Below are 12500 nucleotides of genomic sequence, written 5' to 3'. Positions count from 1 at the left end.
AAGGCCATTCTTTGAGACCCTTTCCAGACTGATAGATGTCAGTGACTTTGTTTCTCAGGTCTTTCTTTAGATTGTGACATGATGTACTGCTTTTTGAGATCTTTTAGCCAGGTTCACTTTGTCAGACAGCTTCTATTTTAGTGATTTCTTGATTCATCAGGTCTTCCAGTAATCAGGGCTGATTGTTTTTAGTGAAACCGAGCACAGCTTTCCAAAAAATGTGATTAATCACAGGTAATTCATGATTTAACAAGAGGGGCAATTACCTGGTCCTGTGTGAAAAAGTAGGTTTGGATAACTTTTCTCCTTTAATCAATGATCATAATCAATCATCATTTAAAAACTGCATTTCCTATTTAATTGGGTTATCTTTGTCTAATATTAAAATTTGTTTGATGATTTGAAACATGCAACATGACAAATATGCAAAACACTAGAAAGACAAATATGCAAAACACTAGAAAATCAGGAAGGGGGAAAACACTTTTTCACACCACTGTACAGCGACTGAAGTTGTTTCAACCTTTTAAGTTTAGCTTGCTTGACGATATTCTCCTTCTCATTTCAGTTTCATTCGGAGTGGGCTATAAAGCAGAGAGTATTGTCCCTTTATCTTTCTTTTGCTGAGCTAGAGGAAGCCACTTCCAGCAGCCCTGTCATCGGGTTGGAAGCGAGGGAGATGTTTTTCGTTTTCCAGCTCAGTCAGTCAGTCCTTGCAGTGTAAAAAAGCACCAAAACAAACAGTGCACAGAGAGGGAATGAAAGGGAATACTGTTTGGGAGCACAAACACAGCAGCTCTAACTGTACTTGGAATGTCTTTTTCTACCGGATACCTGGCTGCACGCCAGCCGATAGGATCAGGGGGTGAAGGGGTTGAACGCGAAAAACTGAGCTGACTGATGAGATCAGCTGGTATCCACCTTGACCATGAATAATTGAAGAGGTGGACTCCACAACGGTTTAGCAAACTCTTCTGAAGAAAAACTCTTTTGGGCTTCTGTTTCTGTACACATGAGGGGTAGACCTTTGACTGCCTTTCTCACTCTTGTTATTTCTTCTTTTTTTTTTCTTTAAAAAAATAATAAAGGTCTTTCTGCATACCGCAAGCTGTTCCAGGATCAGGAGCCCACTCACAGATGACATGAAGGCGACCAGAGGCACGTCCTGCCACTCTGCAGGCCTGACAGGTGTCTCTGCATGTAACTGCATCTCACAGAGGTTTATTCTGGGACGGGACAACAGATAAAAGTATGCCACACATCGAACAGGGTCCTATTAATTTCTCAATGATACAGCCACAGACATGCAAGAGGATAGTCTGCCAGGCCAGAAATGCCCGGCTTTGACGCAGGTCGGGATTTTGTTGCGCAGCTCCACCCCCTCCCCTCATCGCCCTTGGCTACAATCAGTCCATATCCCACAGTGCCCGCCCTCATTCTCTCCATGCTATTGATGCCACAGGAAGATTTCACTGACAGATAGCCTTCAGCAGATGGTTCTTCAAGCCCTGTTGGTATTTTAACTACAGGATTCGTTGTTTTATTCTGTACTCAGGCAGTAGCATGTCCACCACAACCATGTGTGCACATTTTTCTTCTTTTCTCTTTTTCCTAAATTTTTTTAAACACAGGTGATATGCGGGTTTTGGTAATGAGAGACCTCTGTTAAGTTTTTGACAAGCATTGTTGAGCCCGCATGAGCAACTTCTCATTTTACAGTCATGAATGATAAGTGTGCAGAGAAGTTCCTTTCATGTGTGGCTTTCCAGCATTAGACACTCCTGACTCCCACTCCTTGCTGGAAGCCACACAGTTGCCAAATCTGACTCCTCTGCCTTTTCGCCCTGAGGACATGTTAAGCATAGCACCCTTTTTCTTGTGGGCTCTGATAATATATATCAGCGTGATTGTATTAATGTTGTTCCCTTGTTTGTATCTACAAAGATGACACAACAGGGATGTTCAGGTTTTATGTAAAGAATGCAGTCGGCTTGTGATTATTCCTGTAAACTGTTGAGATGCTGATATTGTTTTTCTGGATGGACCAAATTCATTATTTTTGATTAAAAAATAAATAAATTATTGTCATTACATCAGTATTTATTTACTGTACATTGTCCAGCATAACCTTTTTGGCCCATTTCTGTAGCTCAAAGCATAAAATAAAAAGGAAAAAGACCTATAATGAAGGTCGATGCTGCACCAGGAGACCAGTATCCTCACAGATATTCTGTGGCTTGGGACCATATAGTGAGTTCACTCAGGGGTGTGTTTATTTTTAAAAAAAAGAAAAAGATGTGAGGTAATGGTCAGCAGTTTTACCATGTGTTTATAATAACTTTGTCTGAAATACTTGAATTTTGTGCATGATTTTCTCACATCAGCTGATGACTATCACCTGGGTGAGTGTGCACAGATTGTAGTTTTCAATGCAGTACAACAGGTCAACTGTTTTAATATGTAACTTGACGGTGAATGTTTTTGTAACACGTGCTCTTTGACGTTAAATGTCATGTTGTGAAGTCCTACCTATTAAAGCCAGAACTCCCAAAAGCAAGATCCAAATCAGTGTGTGTAATGTAATGTGGTGACACAGCTTTGTTTACAACGTAAAGAAAAGAAAATTGAGACGAAAAACAACTCCTTTCCCCGAATAGTAAATATTTATGTTTTATTAATACATTTAACAGTAATTTGCTCATACAGGTGTCCCCTCTTGGATTTTCCCCTTATAGCTAATGTCTCTCCTATTCAATTCCCGTATTAAGAAAAATACAAAGAGGCCACTAGGATGAGTAAATCACTGTATGGGATGTGAGTTTTTGAGACATAAACATTTACTACAGGTGTTTTTTCTTTCTGTTTATTTTCCATATGGGCTGTACCATGTTATAATCTCTTTTGACTGTTTACAATATGCATGGAAATGTAGTATTTTTGGGACCAGTGAGGCTGTTTGTAGCAAACAAAATTGAAATGAATACTTGGAAAGCATTAAAAAACACAATGATTGTGACTCTAACCGCATTTGTTCATTTTGTTCGAACACTTGAAATTCAGCCCACTGACCTTTTGAAATAAAAAGCACCCTAAAACATGTGTAAACTAAAACATAAATACCACAACAGTAAAGGAGAAAAAAATGAACTGTCCAACATTTTTAATTAAAAAAAAAAGTGTTTCCAAGAGTAATACGAAAAACATTTACAGTTTGTGATCTGTTAAAGTTCACTTAGTGACATTACATCATCTCATACAACAGAAAAGGCTTCATTTAAAAACAAAACAATCCCTGGAATCACCAGTCCTGTTGCATTATAGAGGTAAACATAACCATGGAAATACTACTTTGAAATAACGATCGGTTTCCAGCATGTTGTCTTTTCGTTGTTTTTTTTTTTTTTAATCTTTTTCCTAAGATCATTTGTAATCGACAGCATTTAATCCTAAACAAACAGTGTAGGGAGCCGCGGCGCGCACAGCGTCAGTTTCCAGCTCGGACTTTTTGAATGTGTCCCGTGTGATGCGTATGCTCTCTGCATTCTGACTCCTTCTCTCTCTCTCCCTCTCTCTCTTTTTAATGCATCCTTGAGAATGGATTGGTCATTTATTGTTCTGTTCCTCTTTCACTGAAAATGGCCTTTGAATACCAATAGTCGTGGACTTGAGGTACAAAATGCTGGAAAAACAAAAAAATATGAGAAGCACTGATGTCAGAAAGTAATTAATTACCAAGAGGTCTGATGGGTTTGAGAGAGCTGTTGGTGAAGTGGTGTATGTATGACAGGTCTTCTAAGTCTATAGCTGTAGTGGACTCCATCTCTTTTTTCGTTTGTTTTTTAAGAGCTTGGGCAAGGCTTAAGCATGGGAAAGAGGTACTCATGGAGGCCAAACTGTACATTGCCCGCTTTAATTCCTCATCCCCGCTTCGGAGCAGTGCTGGGAGTGATCAAATCCCATGCCTTGCTTCTCACAGGGCACCCCCCCACCCCCCTTCCCTCCCTCGAAGACCTTGAAGTTTAGCTGCACTTGCAGGACTTGACGACCATGTTTGAAAGCTGCTCGACTTTCGGGGAGCGACCCACGTAGTAGAGGATGGTTAGGGGCTCCAAGTCCTGAGGAACACAGCAAGGAGAGGCAGACGCTTCGGGGTTCAAGGTGTTGTACAGGCTCAGCAGCTGTGAAAGGAAGATGACAAAAGAGATGAGGGTTGGCAAGCACATTTCCAAACACCAAAACGGATTCGAGAAGTGGCACTTTTTCTCACCGAGCTGTGGGTGGTGTCTGCACTGCGTAGGTAAGGACAGGGACCAGAGCAGAAGTTGGCATAGTACCCTTCGGGCTGGTGAATCCACCTCCAGCCCAGATCCTCCCGAAAATTAATATATAGTTGTCGCACACAGCAGTTCTCCTCGTAATTGCTGCAGAAATGAAAGGGGGAGACAATGATTACCCTCTTGATTTGGAGGATAACACGCAATTTTAAGTATACATTTTCCACCCCGTGGCCTCAGTCAGGGATGAGACTCAAGTTCAGAAATTCCAGTCTTAGGTGTGCCCTTTTTTTTCCCTCTTGGAGTCAGCCCAGGTGTCTTTGGTACTGCCTGTCATAGGAAATCCAGAGCTGAGGAGACGGTGTGTAAGAGGCGGTAGTGTTTGCTAGTACCACGACAGATCCTGACTTGTATAATCTAGTACCTCCGCCATGCTCATCTGGGTGATTAACAAGTTTATTGCGTGTATTCTTTGTGTGTTTTGCGCTCATTTACACGTCTTCCCTGTCATGTTTTTTGAAACGTGACAGCTGATATTTTAATTGGATGCGGGTGCTTTATTCAAGTGTCCCTGGAATATTAGCCCAGTAGGCAAATGTCTTAAATTGTCAGCGCAGGTGCAGCCAGAGAGAAACGGTTTTGGGAGAATTTATTTTAAGATGATGAGCAATAGTCTAAGTAGTGCATTACATTTTCCAGGGGGAGCGAATGAGGCTTACTTGAAGCAGTAATTGGTGTCAAGTGCCCGCTTGCGCCTTCGGGAGGAAGACTGGGCATCCAGCCTGTGGGGAGGGAGCATCATGAGGATGAGGTGGGGGTACAGCTGCTCCTTTTGGCTTTTCACACGGCTCTGCTCGTCATACTCTGCTTCCATCCCTACAGGAGGAGGGTTTTTTTAAAAGATATCAAGGGGAAAAAAACTACACAAAGAGGTTGACATTTTTTTTAAAGACTCTTCAACAGCTGATGTTAGTGAAAGTAAGATTTAGTTTTAATCAGCATAATCAGTTGTAACTCTTACATATGAATACTCTCCAGGCCCAACTTCATTCACTTCTGTCTCACTTTTCTTCCCTTCCTGGATTTCACACTGGTCCCTCTAACTTCCTTTCTTCCCCTCCATTCTCCCCCTGGGCCAGTGTCTGCTCATCCACTCTATCCCTGATAGCTAAAGCAGTGGATATCTCAGGAGAGATGCTGCTGGTGGATATGTACGGCCCTCTTTAATTTGGGGCCAAACGTCTGAGCGCCGTGGCAGCACATTCCTTGTGGCCAAGCCAGTCAAGAGCGTTCCCAGGACCGAGGGCCTGGGGGCCCCAGCGCTAAGTGAGATACCAGATCGATTGTATTCCCATGCTCTGTGCCTCTCTCTCTTCCTCTTAGAAAGGAAACCCATTATCTTAACAAAAAGACCTCAGTGAGTTTTGCTGCTAGAGGAACATGTTGATGACTGGACTGAAAAGTACTTTTATAGACCGGTTGCATAATAATAAAAGTATTGTGAGTGATATTTTATGACAAATGCATCCTAATTCACCATGAGAAACATTATTGTAGATCACACGAGGACTCCTCATCAGTGCTTCAGGCAACTTTAATCGAGGCAGTAAATGCACTAAAACAAAAGATTTGTTTTTGAAATATAGGCCAAAAATCCAGAAATTTCCAGTCTACCTCCATTTGTAAATGTTTCTCTCTGCCAACTCGACACAGCATCAGCAAACAGAGCGAAAGATTTATAGCTGTTATTCAACATTAATAGAGACAAGCGTGTGTCAAGATCTGCTGATAACTAATGAGCAAAAAGTCATAAAAAAGCACCACCACTGAATCAGCTAGTCCTGAGACCCACTAATGCAAATCATCCGAAAAACCACCTGTGCCTCTGCAGCGCTAATGAGAATAAACTGTATTTTTCAACAGAAAAATAGATGCCTATCTTCAACGCTCGACAAATCAAACAAAAGCCAAACAAACTGAACCGCTATCTGGCTCATAATCGTTAATACAACATCTCAAGAGACTGAAAGATCAAAAGCAGAGAAAAATCCTGACCAAACACAGACTCAGAGACCACAGTCTGGGCCAGGGAGTTGGGACAACACACGAGTCTTGGAAACCTATAGAAAGAGGCCGAGTCTGAGACTGAATTCCTGGAGCTATTTGTTAGATTTCTGATTTCACAGTGAATGAAAGCAACAACAGTGAAAGTGTTGCAGTGGAAGGTTTTCAGTTCGACAGCCGAGGAGAACGACTGTATTTTCCTTGCTTCCAGTCATAGTGCTTGCAACGTTAAGTTACACCGCTTAATATTCATTGTGGAGAGAAGAGAGAAGCCTCATTCTCCTCATTTAGTTCTTCACTTGTTTTCCTAATTTTACCTGAAAACACTCTTCTTGATTTGTTTACCTGATCACAGTTTAAAGCCTTGTTAAAAGCACAAAGTTCATAACTCTGTGAAATCCATCACAAGTTGGGTATCAAATGCAATCTCACCTTTGAACTTGACCTCTAGTACCTCATTGGCATTCTCAATTATATCGCCATTAGGCCTGAAGGTGTTGCAGGGGCAATGCACACTGATCTCCAGGCCGAGATTGGTCCCTGAGGGTGGGGGGAGAGAAACAAGAGCAGAGAGAAGTAAGGAGCAGACATTTTCAACCCTGAGGCCGTTCTTCTTCGTTTCACACGAGCCGGTTACTATTTGGCAGGACATGTAATAAGGTGTGATGCGAGGAAAATGTGGTGTCCCACTCACGTCGATTCATCAGCCACTCTCTCACCGTCTCCGTAACATCAAAGGAGACCCACTCAGGCGTTCCCTTGGTCAGGACGTTCTTGCCCCCAATGTAGCGCTGTTTGGCTTTGGGGTCATCTTTCTGGAGGATCTGCGAGGAAAGATGAAAATGTGACCCAGCTGCATAAACTCTTTTTATTTTTACACACACATGCGCGCACAGAATCGAGACTGTCTGTCTGAGCCAGACTCTCCAGGATGCCTTTGGGCCAAATGTCTACTCTTCATGGAAAAAGTGACTCCGTGTGTTGATATCCCCATTTTGCAAGTTAATGCCTGTGTCTTACCCTCTTGCCAGTGGGAACCTGGCCGTCCTTCGCGTCAGCCGTTTAAACTTTGACTTATCCTTCACACACAGTGTCAGAAAGTATCTCTGAGGGCATTTAAAGCTGCCGCTCTGTTAGAATGTCGACGCTCCCACTGGGCAAAGACTGACAGCGGAAAATACAGTTTGTATCTGCACCAGCATGTATTTGAACAAAGGTGTTTATCTGTAGGGAGAAATGTGTTTGGGTGGTGGGTATGAGCACTTAGCCCCACAGCGGTGCTATGGATAACCAGGTTTCTGAACAATGTCAGCATCTAATCTGTCTTCCTGTGGGAACGAGGGGCGGCAGGGCTGCCAGCGTCAGCCCTCTGCCAGTCAGTTCCAGTCTAAAAAATGTGGGGGCGAGTGAGCGGCTCCATTTACTCCCCCCAGTGGGCGACCCTGCCTCTATCTCCTCCTAGGCTCCTGGAAACAATCTGAAGCCCTGACAGTCTGTATTCAGCACTGGCCAGAGCCTTGCCTCAGAGGCGGTATGCAGTCCGGAGACGCTTGTCTCCCTGGCAGGAAATGTTGGAACCTGATCATTACTCCTAGTCTCTCATGGGAGATTAATGAGGAAACAGAAAAAGAAAAAAAATCTATTCCTGCCACCCCACACGGGCCTATACCAGATGTATGCATTAACACGCTTCTAAAATGCTTAAAATCACAGAGATTTATATATATATATACTCCGTGCTTAATCCTACATGGATGGACAGCTGCTTTGATTGACAGCTGTGAAAGAAGAAACTGCCGAATGGTAATCTAGGGTTTCTTAAAGACGGCTGCACAAGCTCTTAAATTTGTCCTGATGTAGAATCCATTTGATTTTAACCACACGGAATAATGATCAGCACTTGAAAAGAGAGGTTGAGGGAGCCGGACACCCTAATATAAATGTTTTCATCTTTCTCACTGACCCACACAGGCTTCTGAGAGAAATTCAGCTCTCCCCCTCTTCACTCCACCCCACCCCTGGGCTCTGCTAATAGTGGAAATGAACGGCCAGTTCACACACCTGGTAGAGCTCAATCCTCTGCTCGTTTCTCCTGGCGCTGAGGTTGGGGATCCGCAGGGCTCGAAACTCAGCCCGGAATAAGTTGGTGGCGTTCTTCTCCATGATCGACACGTTGAAGCGGAATATCTTGGGGGTGATGCCCCTGGGGCAGTTGGGGAGGTCATCTGCAGGTAAAATGGAAAGAATGACATAAAAGATCTGATTTGTTTTTGTTTTTTTTCTGTATTCCCTTAAGCTCCCACTTCACTGTGAAAAGCATATTTTCACACTGACATCCTCACAGGGGTGGACATGTTTATTGAGCCGATAATTGATAAACCTTTTGCCGAGGATTCCCTTTCTACAAATTTGAATAGTTTAAAGATAAAAACAAAAGTTCTATTTTTTTAAAAGAAAAAAAAACCAATTTCTAGTCTATCAAGGGAGCCATTACCGCAAACCATCTGCTTATGCTTTGTGCGGTCCGAGTTAGCAACAAGTTGAAGTCATGAAATGAAAACCAAATGTCCCATGTGTTAGTGGAGCAGGCTACAGTGGGACAGCAGCGTGCTCCTCCTCCCACCAGCACTTGAGCCCAACAGGTGCTCCGAGGGCTCAGCCAGAAGCCAAGTATTCCCTGGAACTCAGAGGTTTAGCTGGGAACATGCGGGCTCACGTGCTGGAGGAGAACAGCACCTGAGCAGGCACCGAGGAGAGAGAGAGACTCCACCACACCAGGGAGAAGCAATAACTCACTGGACACCGTAACATGGTGCATGTGTGTGTTTGCGACTGAACGCTGACCTTTAGCACAATCGGCGCAATGAATGGCCACACCGCGATCCCATCTGAAAAAACTTCCTGCTGCGTTGAAGCCTTTCTCCTTTTTATACCATAATAGCATAGAGCAGTTTATTATTTTAACAGGCCCAGCACATGCACTGTTGAGCAAAACAAGCGCATAGCAAACTTTTTATGAGCCAAGTGGAAACAGTCACTTACAGCCAAGCCATGGCTAATTTATTACTTCAAGCTTAAGCTTTATTACCAAAGCCTCGGATTTGCTGATGGTTGAAAGGGGCACTGCACCTTTAGCTGATTTGCACCTCGAGCAGATTTGGGACAAATGGAAACTCAGAAGTGAGGCCGTTTTCTGTGTCATGCAAAAGGAACTTGCACATCTCCGAGTATCTGTACTTCATTTGACCCATAATCCTATTTCAGTGTCCTCCCAGTCATTATCTGATATTTCCACAAAGTTTTTTTTCTTTTTGATTTTATTTCAGCTTTCCCTATTTATAGTTTGACCTTTCAGCATTTGTCCCCAGCCAGATATCTGTCCAGCGTTTCCACACAATCTATAAGGAGGAAACCTCAGTAGCCCTTTTCCTCCCCTCACTCACTCACTGCTCCGTCTCCCCCACAGAAGGTGGAAAGCCCCACTTCGAGGGGAGATTTGAAATTCTAATCAAGTCTTTGGTTTCCTTTTGGATGACCTCATTTTTCCCATTGCAATGGTTTTAGGTGGATTTCGCATTATGGCTTATTTTTGCCAAGGGTCTGAAAGGTAATTTGTTCCATGTTGGTGAGTGGAAGGGGATTGCTTGTATAATTAAAATGAGATACAGTCACAAATTGATTTGACCACCACTCCCGACTCCCATTTTTAGATGATAGAGTTTAAGACTGAGTATCAGGATGCTGACACAAGCTTAATGTATTAACTGTTTGACACGGCACAGGTTATGTCAATAAGCTTCTCCAGAGTTTAATTTCTACTTGTAAAAAAAATCAAGGTGTATAGTTTTCCATGCCAAACAAAGCAATACTCTATATTTTAAACACTGTATAAGTGATTAAAATGACTTCTCATGTTATTTCTAAAGACTTTGTAAAATAGCACACTGCTCTAAGGTCAGAGTATGCTTATTTTGAGTTTTATTGGGAGAGGCTGTCATTAACACGTCTGCAAAAGTGTATTTATAGTCACACTTTTAAAAAACCTGGATAACAAAATGATGCCCGCCTGACTCCATTCTCGCATTATCACCCAATTAATTTGAACATATGGGTTTCAAAGGAGGGATTAGGGAGTAAAGTTGTCCAAAAAGCCCGAAGACAGACATTTGAATAGTTGCTGTTGCCTCGCCCAGACGCTATCGACCACACCTCAGCTCCTGACACGCGTTCAGCCTCCGGTGTCTGGGATTCTCTCCATGACACGGAAGCTCCCGGAACGAAGCTCTAAGGAATCACCTCTCTTTGCTCTTTTGCCCAGAGGATACTTGTGATGTCAGTCTCTCCACAGCTTTGTGGACGTAAACAAAGGAAACAGAAAGCACAAGTCAGCAGGTGCTAGCCAGCTGCTGTGGTGTCTAGATCTCATAAAGCAGAACAGAAATTGCATTAGCTGGAGTTCTCTTATTATTTTCCTGAAATTGCTGCATCTGGGATGTGAATTTGCATCATGCTCTAATGGAAAAGTTTGATTTCCCCTCCCCAGTTAGCTGAGGGTTTAATGTACCAAATTCAAACGTTGCTTTTCATCAGAAATAAGTCCATTCCTACATCGGACTGCAGATATCAGCTATGGCAGTGTGGAGGAAACAATGCAATGAGTGACGACACCCCCCCCCCCCCCCCCCCCCCCCCCCCTCTCCTCCTACTGGATTGAAGATGAGGAAGCAAAAATGGTAAAGGCGTGGGAGTTTGATGGAGCGATGCTGTTTCTTTGGAAGCAGACCAAAGACCTCTGTCTCTGTTTGTACAGATGACATCATCTTTCTACTATCCCATATATCAGACACTCTGCTGGTCCTCATTTTTTTTCTACTGACCCAACACTGAGTCAATGATTGGCTTGAAATTTCACTGAGGCTGCATGCTCCAATGAGGTAGTCAAGGCCAGTCAGTAGACTTTTAAACGGTTATTGTGTTGCAGGTTGCCCCTCAGTTCAAATATGTCTTTATCTAATTTCCTCAGCAGCACTATCCCCACCGGCTTTGTGATGCACCAGGAAAAAGAAAAGGAAAGGAAGCTCCAAATTCCTGTTCTCACTCAGTTTTGTTTCATCTGCTCATAAATGGCCAAAGCTTTGAATTGCATCGCATTGCATTCGCAGTCGTGTCTAGCAAAGCTGTCTGGGTGCAAGCGTCGCATTAAAGAGTGTGTGAAAGGTTTCTGTTTAACTTCCTAACTAAGCACGGAAAAAAGCCAAACTTGACTTTTTTCCCCAAACACTCCCACCTTCCAAAAAGCGGTGAATGCAAAACTCATTAGATTCAGCAGGAATGAAAATGAACTACACAGCAGAAATACCAAGGTGACAGACATTATGTTTCTGCATACTGCAACATGCCCAGCTCTCCTTAAAATTACATAATGGAAAGGAAGAGAAGACTGCTAATTAATGCATGTGGCACCTTCTGTTAATTTAAACAATCTGTGACTCCAGTAAGCTGTTTGGGAAGAAAGTGCTGCCAGTGTGTTCATGTCTCGTATTATCACCTACATTATGGCCCACGGTGTGAGACCAGTGATGTGTCCTGGGCACCTGGCCATCACTGATCCCACTCCTTAGACCTCTGTTTGTTTTGGGAGCTCTGACTACCTCTGACCAGTGGATAAACCCCGAGCTGTGTATTTTGAATGTCAGAAGCACTTTGTGGGACCTGTGAAATGGATTTGATTCAGGGCTTATGCTGGAACCGGCAGAGGTTCTGCTCAGCGTCACAGCATTGCACAAACACCTGTTGATTTCAGAATCACTACACCGTGCGCTAACCGGCCTCTGACCGTGAGTGGGCACCAATCCAATTGCTCCACTTAGGCTTTCTCTGGAGAATCTGCAGCTCAGCGGGCTTCTGCTTCTGATTTCTGGAACAATCAATGGGCCATAGTTTATACAGGAAATACCAATATGGATGAACGAGGGAATTAGATCATAACGCGGAGCTACTTGAAGGAAATAGCGCGCGGGGGGGGGGGATAGAAGTGAGTGACAGTGGAAGAAAAAATATTGGGGATCTCACGGCCAGAAAAATGGAAATGAGGTATTGGAGTTGGCAATAAATAGCAGATTTAACAGCCTGAGAATTTTCCTCGCTTAGGAATGTGTCAGA

General features: G+C 43.3%; 2 protein-coding genes across 6 annotated transcripts in view; one reads left to right on the top strand and one right to left on the bottom strand.

Annotated features, from left to right (window-relative positions):
- The window catches only part of ttll5 (tubulin tyrosine ligase-like family, member 5), a 62736-nt gene extending 60200 nt beyond the window's left edge, over positions 1-2536 (top strand). For all 5 annotated transcript variants that reach the window (XM_063498110.1, XM_063498112.1, XM_063498111.1 and 2 more), the window contains one exon: positions 1089-2536. In XM_063498110.1, coding sequence (XP_063354180.1) covers positions 1089-1141 — 53 coding nt within the window. In that variant the 3' untranslated portion in view covers positions 1142-2536. The remainder of the gene's footprint in view (positions 1-1088) is intronic.
- Positions 2537-2657: 121 nt separating this feature from the next.
- The window catches only part of tgfb3 (transforming growth factor, beta 3), an 11007-nt gene continuing 1164 nt past the window's right edge, over positions 2658-12500 (bottom strand). The window contains exons 2-7 of the mRNA XM_063498115.1: positions 8400-8563; positions 7033-7162; positions 6771-6878; positions 4994-5150; positions 4268-4421; positions 2658-4178 (exon numbers count right to left, since the gene is read on the bottom strand). Of these exons, the coding sequence (XP_063354185.1) occupies positions 4020-4178; positions 4268-4421; positions 4994-5150; positions 6771-6878; positions 7033-7162; positions 8400-8563 (872 nt within the window). The 3' untranslated portion in view covers positions 2658-4019. The remainder of the gene's footprint in view (positions 4179-4267; positions 4422-4993; positions 5151-6770; positions 6879-7032; positions 7163-8399; positions 8564-12500) is intronic.

The sequence above is a fragment of the Pelmatolapia mariae genome, linkage group LG16_19, assembly GCF_036321145.2.
Source record: "Pelmatolapia mariae isolate MD_Pm_ZW linkage group LG16_19, Pm_UMD_F_2, whole genome shotgun sequence".
In the NCBI taxonomy this organism is placed as follows: Eukaryota; Metazoa; Chordata; class Actinopteri; order Cichliformes; family Cichlidae; genus Pelmatolapia; species Pelmatolapia mariae.
The sequence above is the reverse complement of the archived record's forward strand: the minus strand, read 5'-3'. Positions and strand labels throughout refer to the sequence as shown.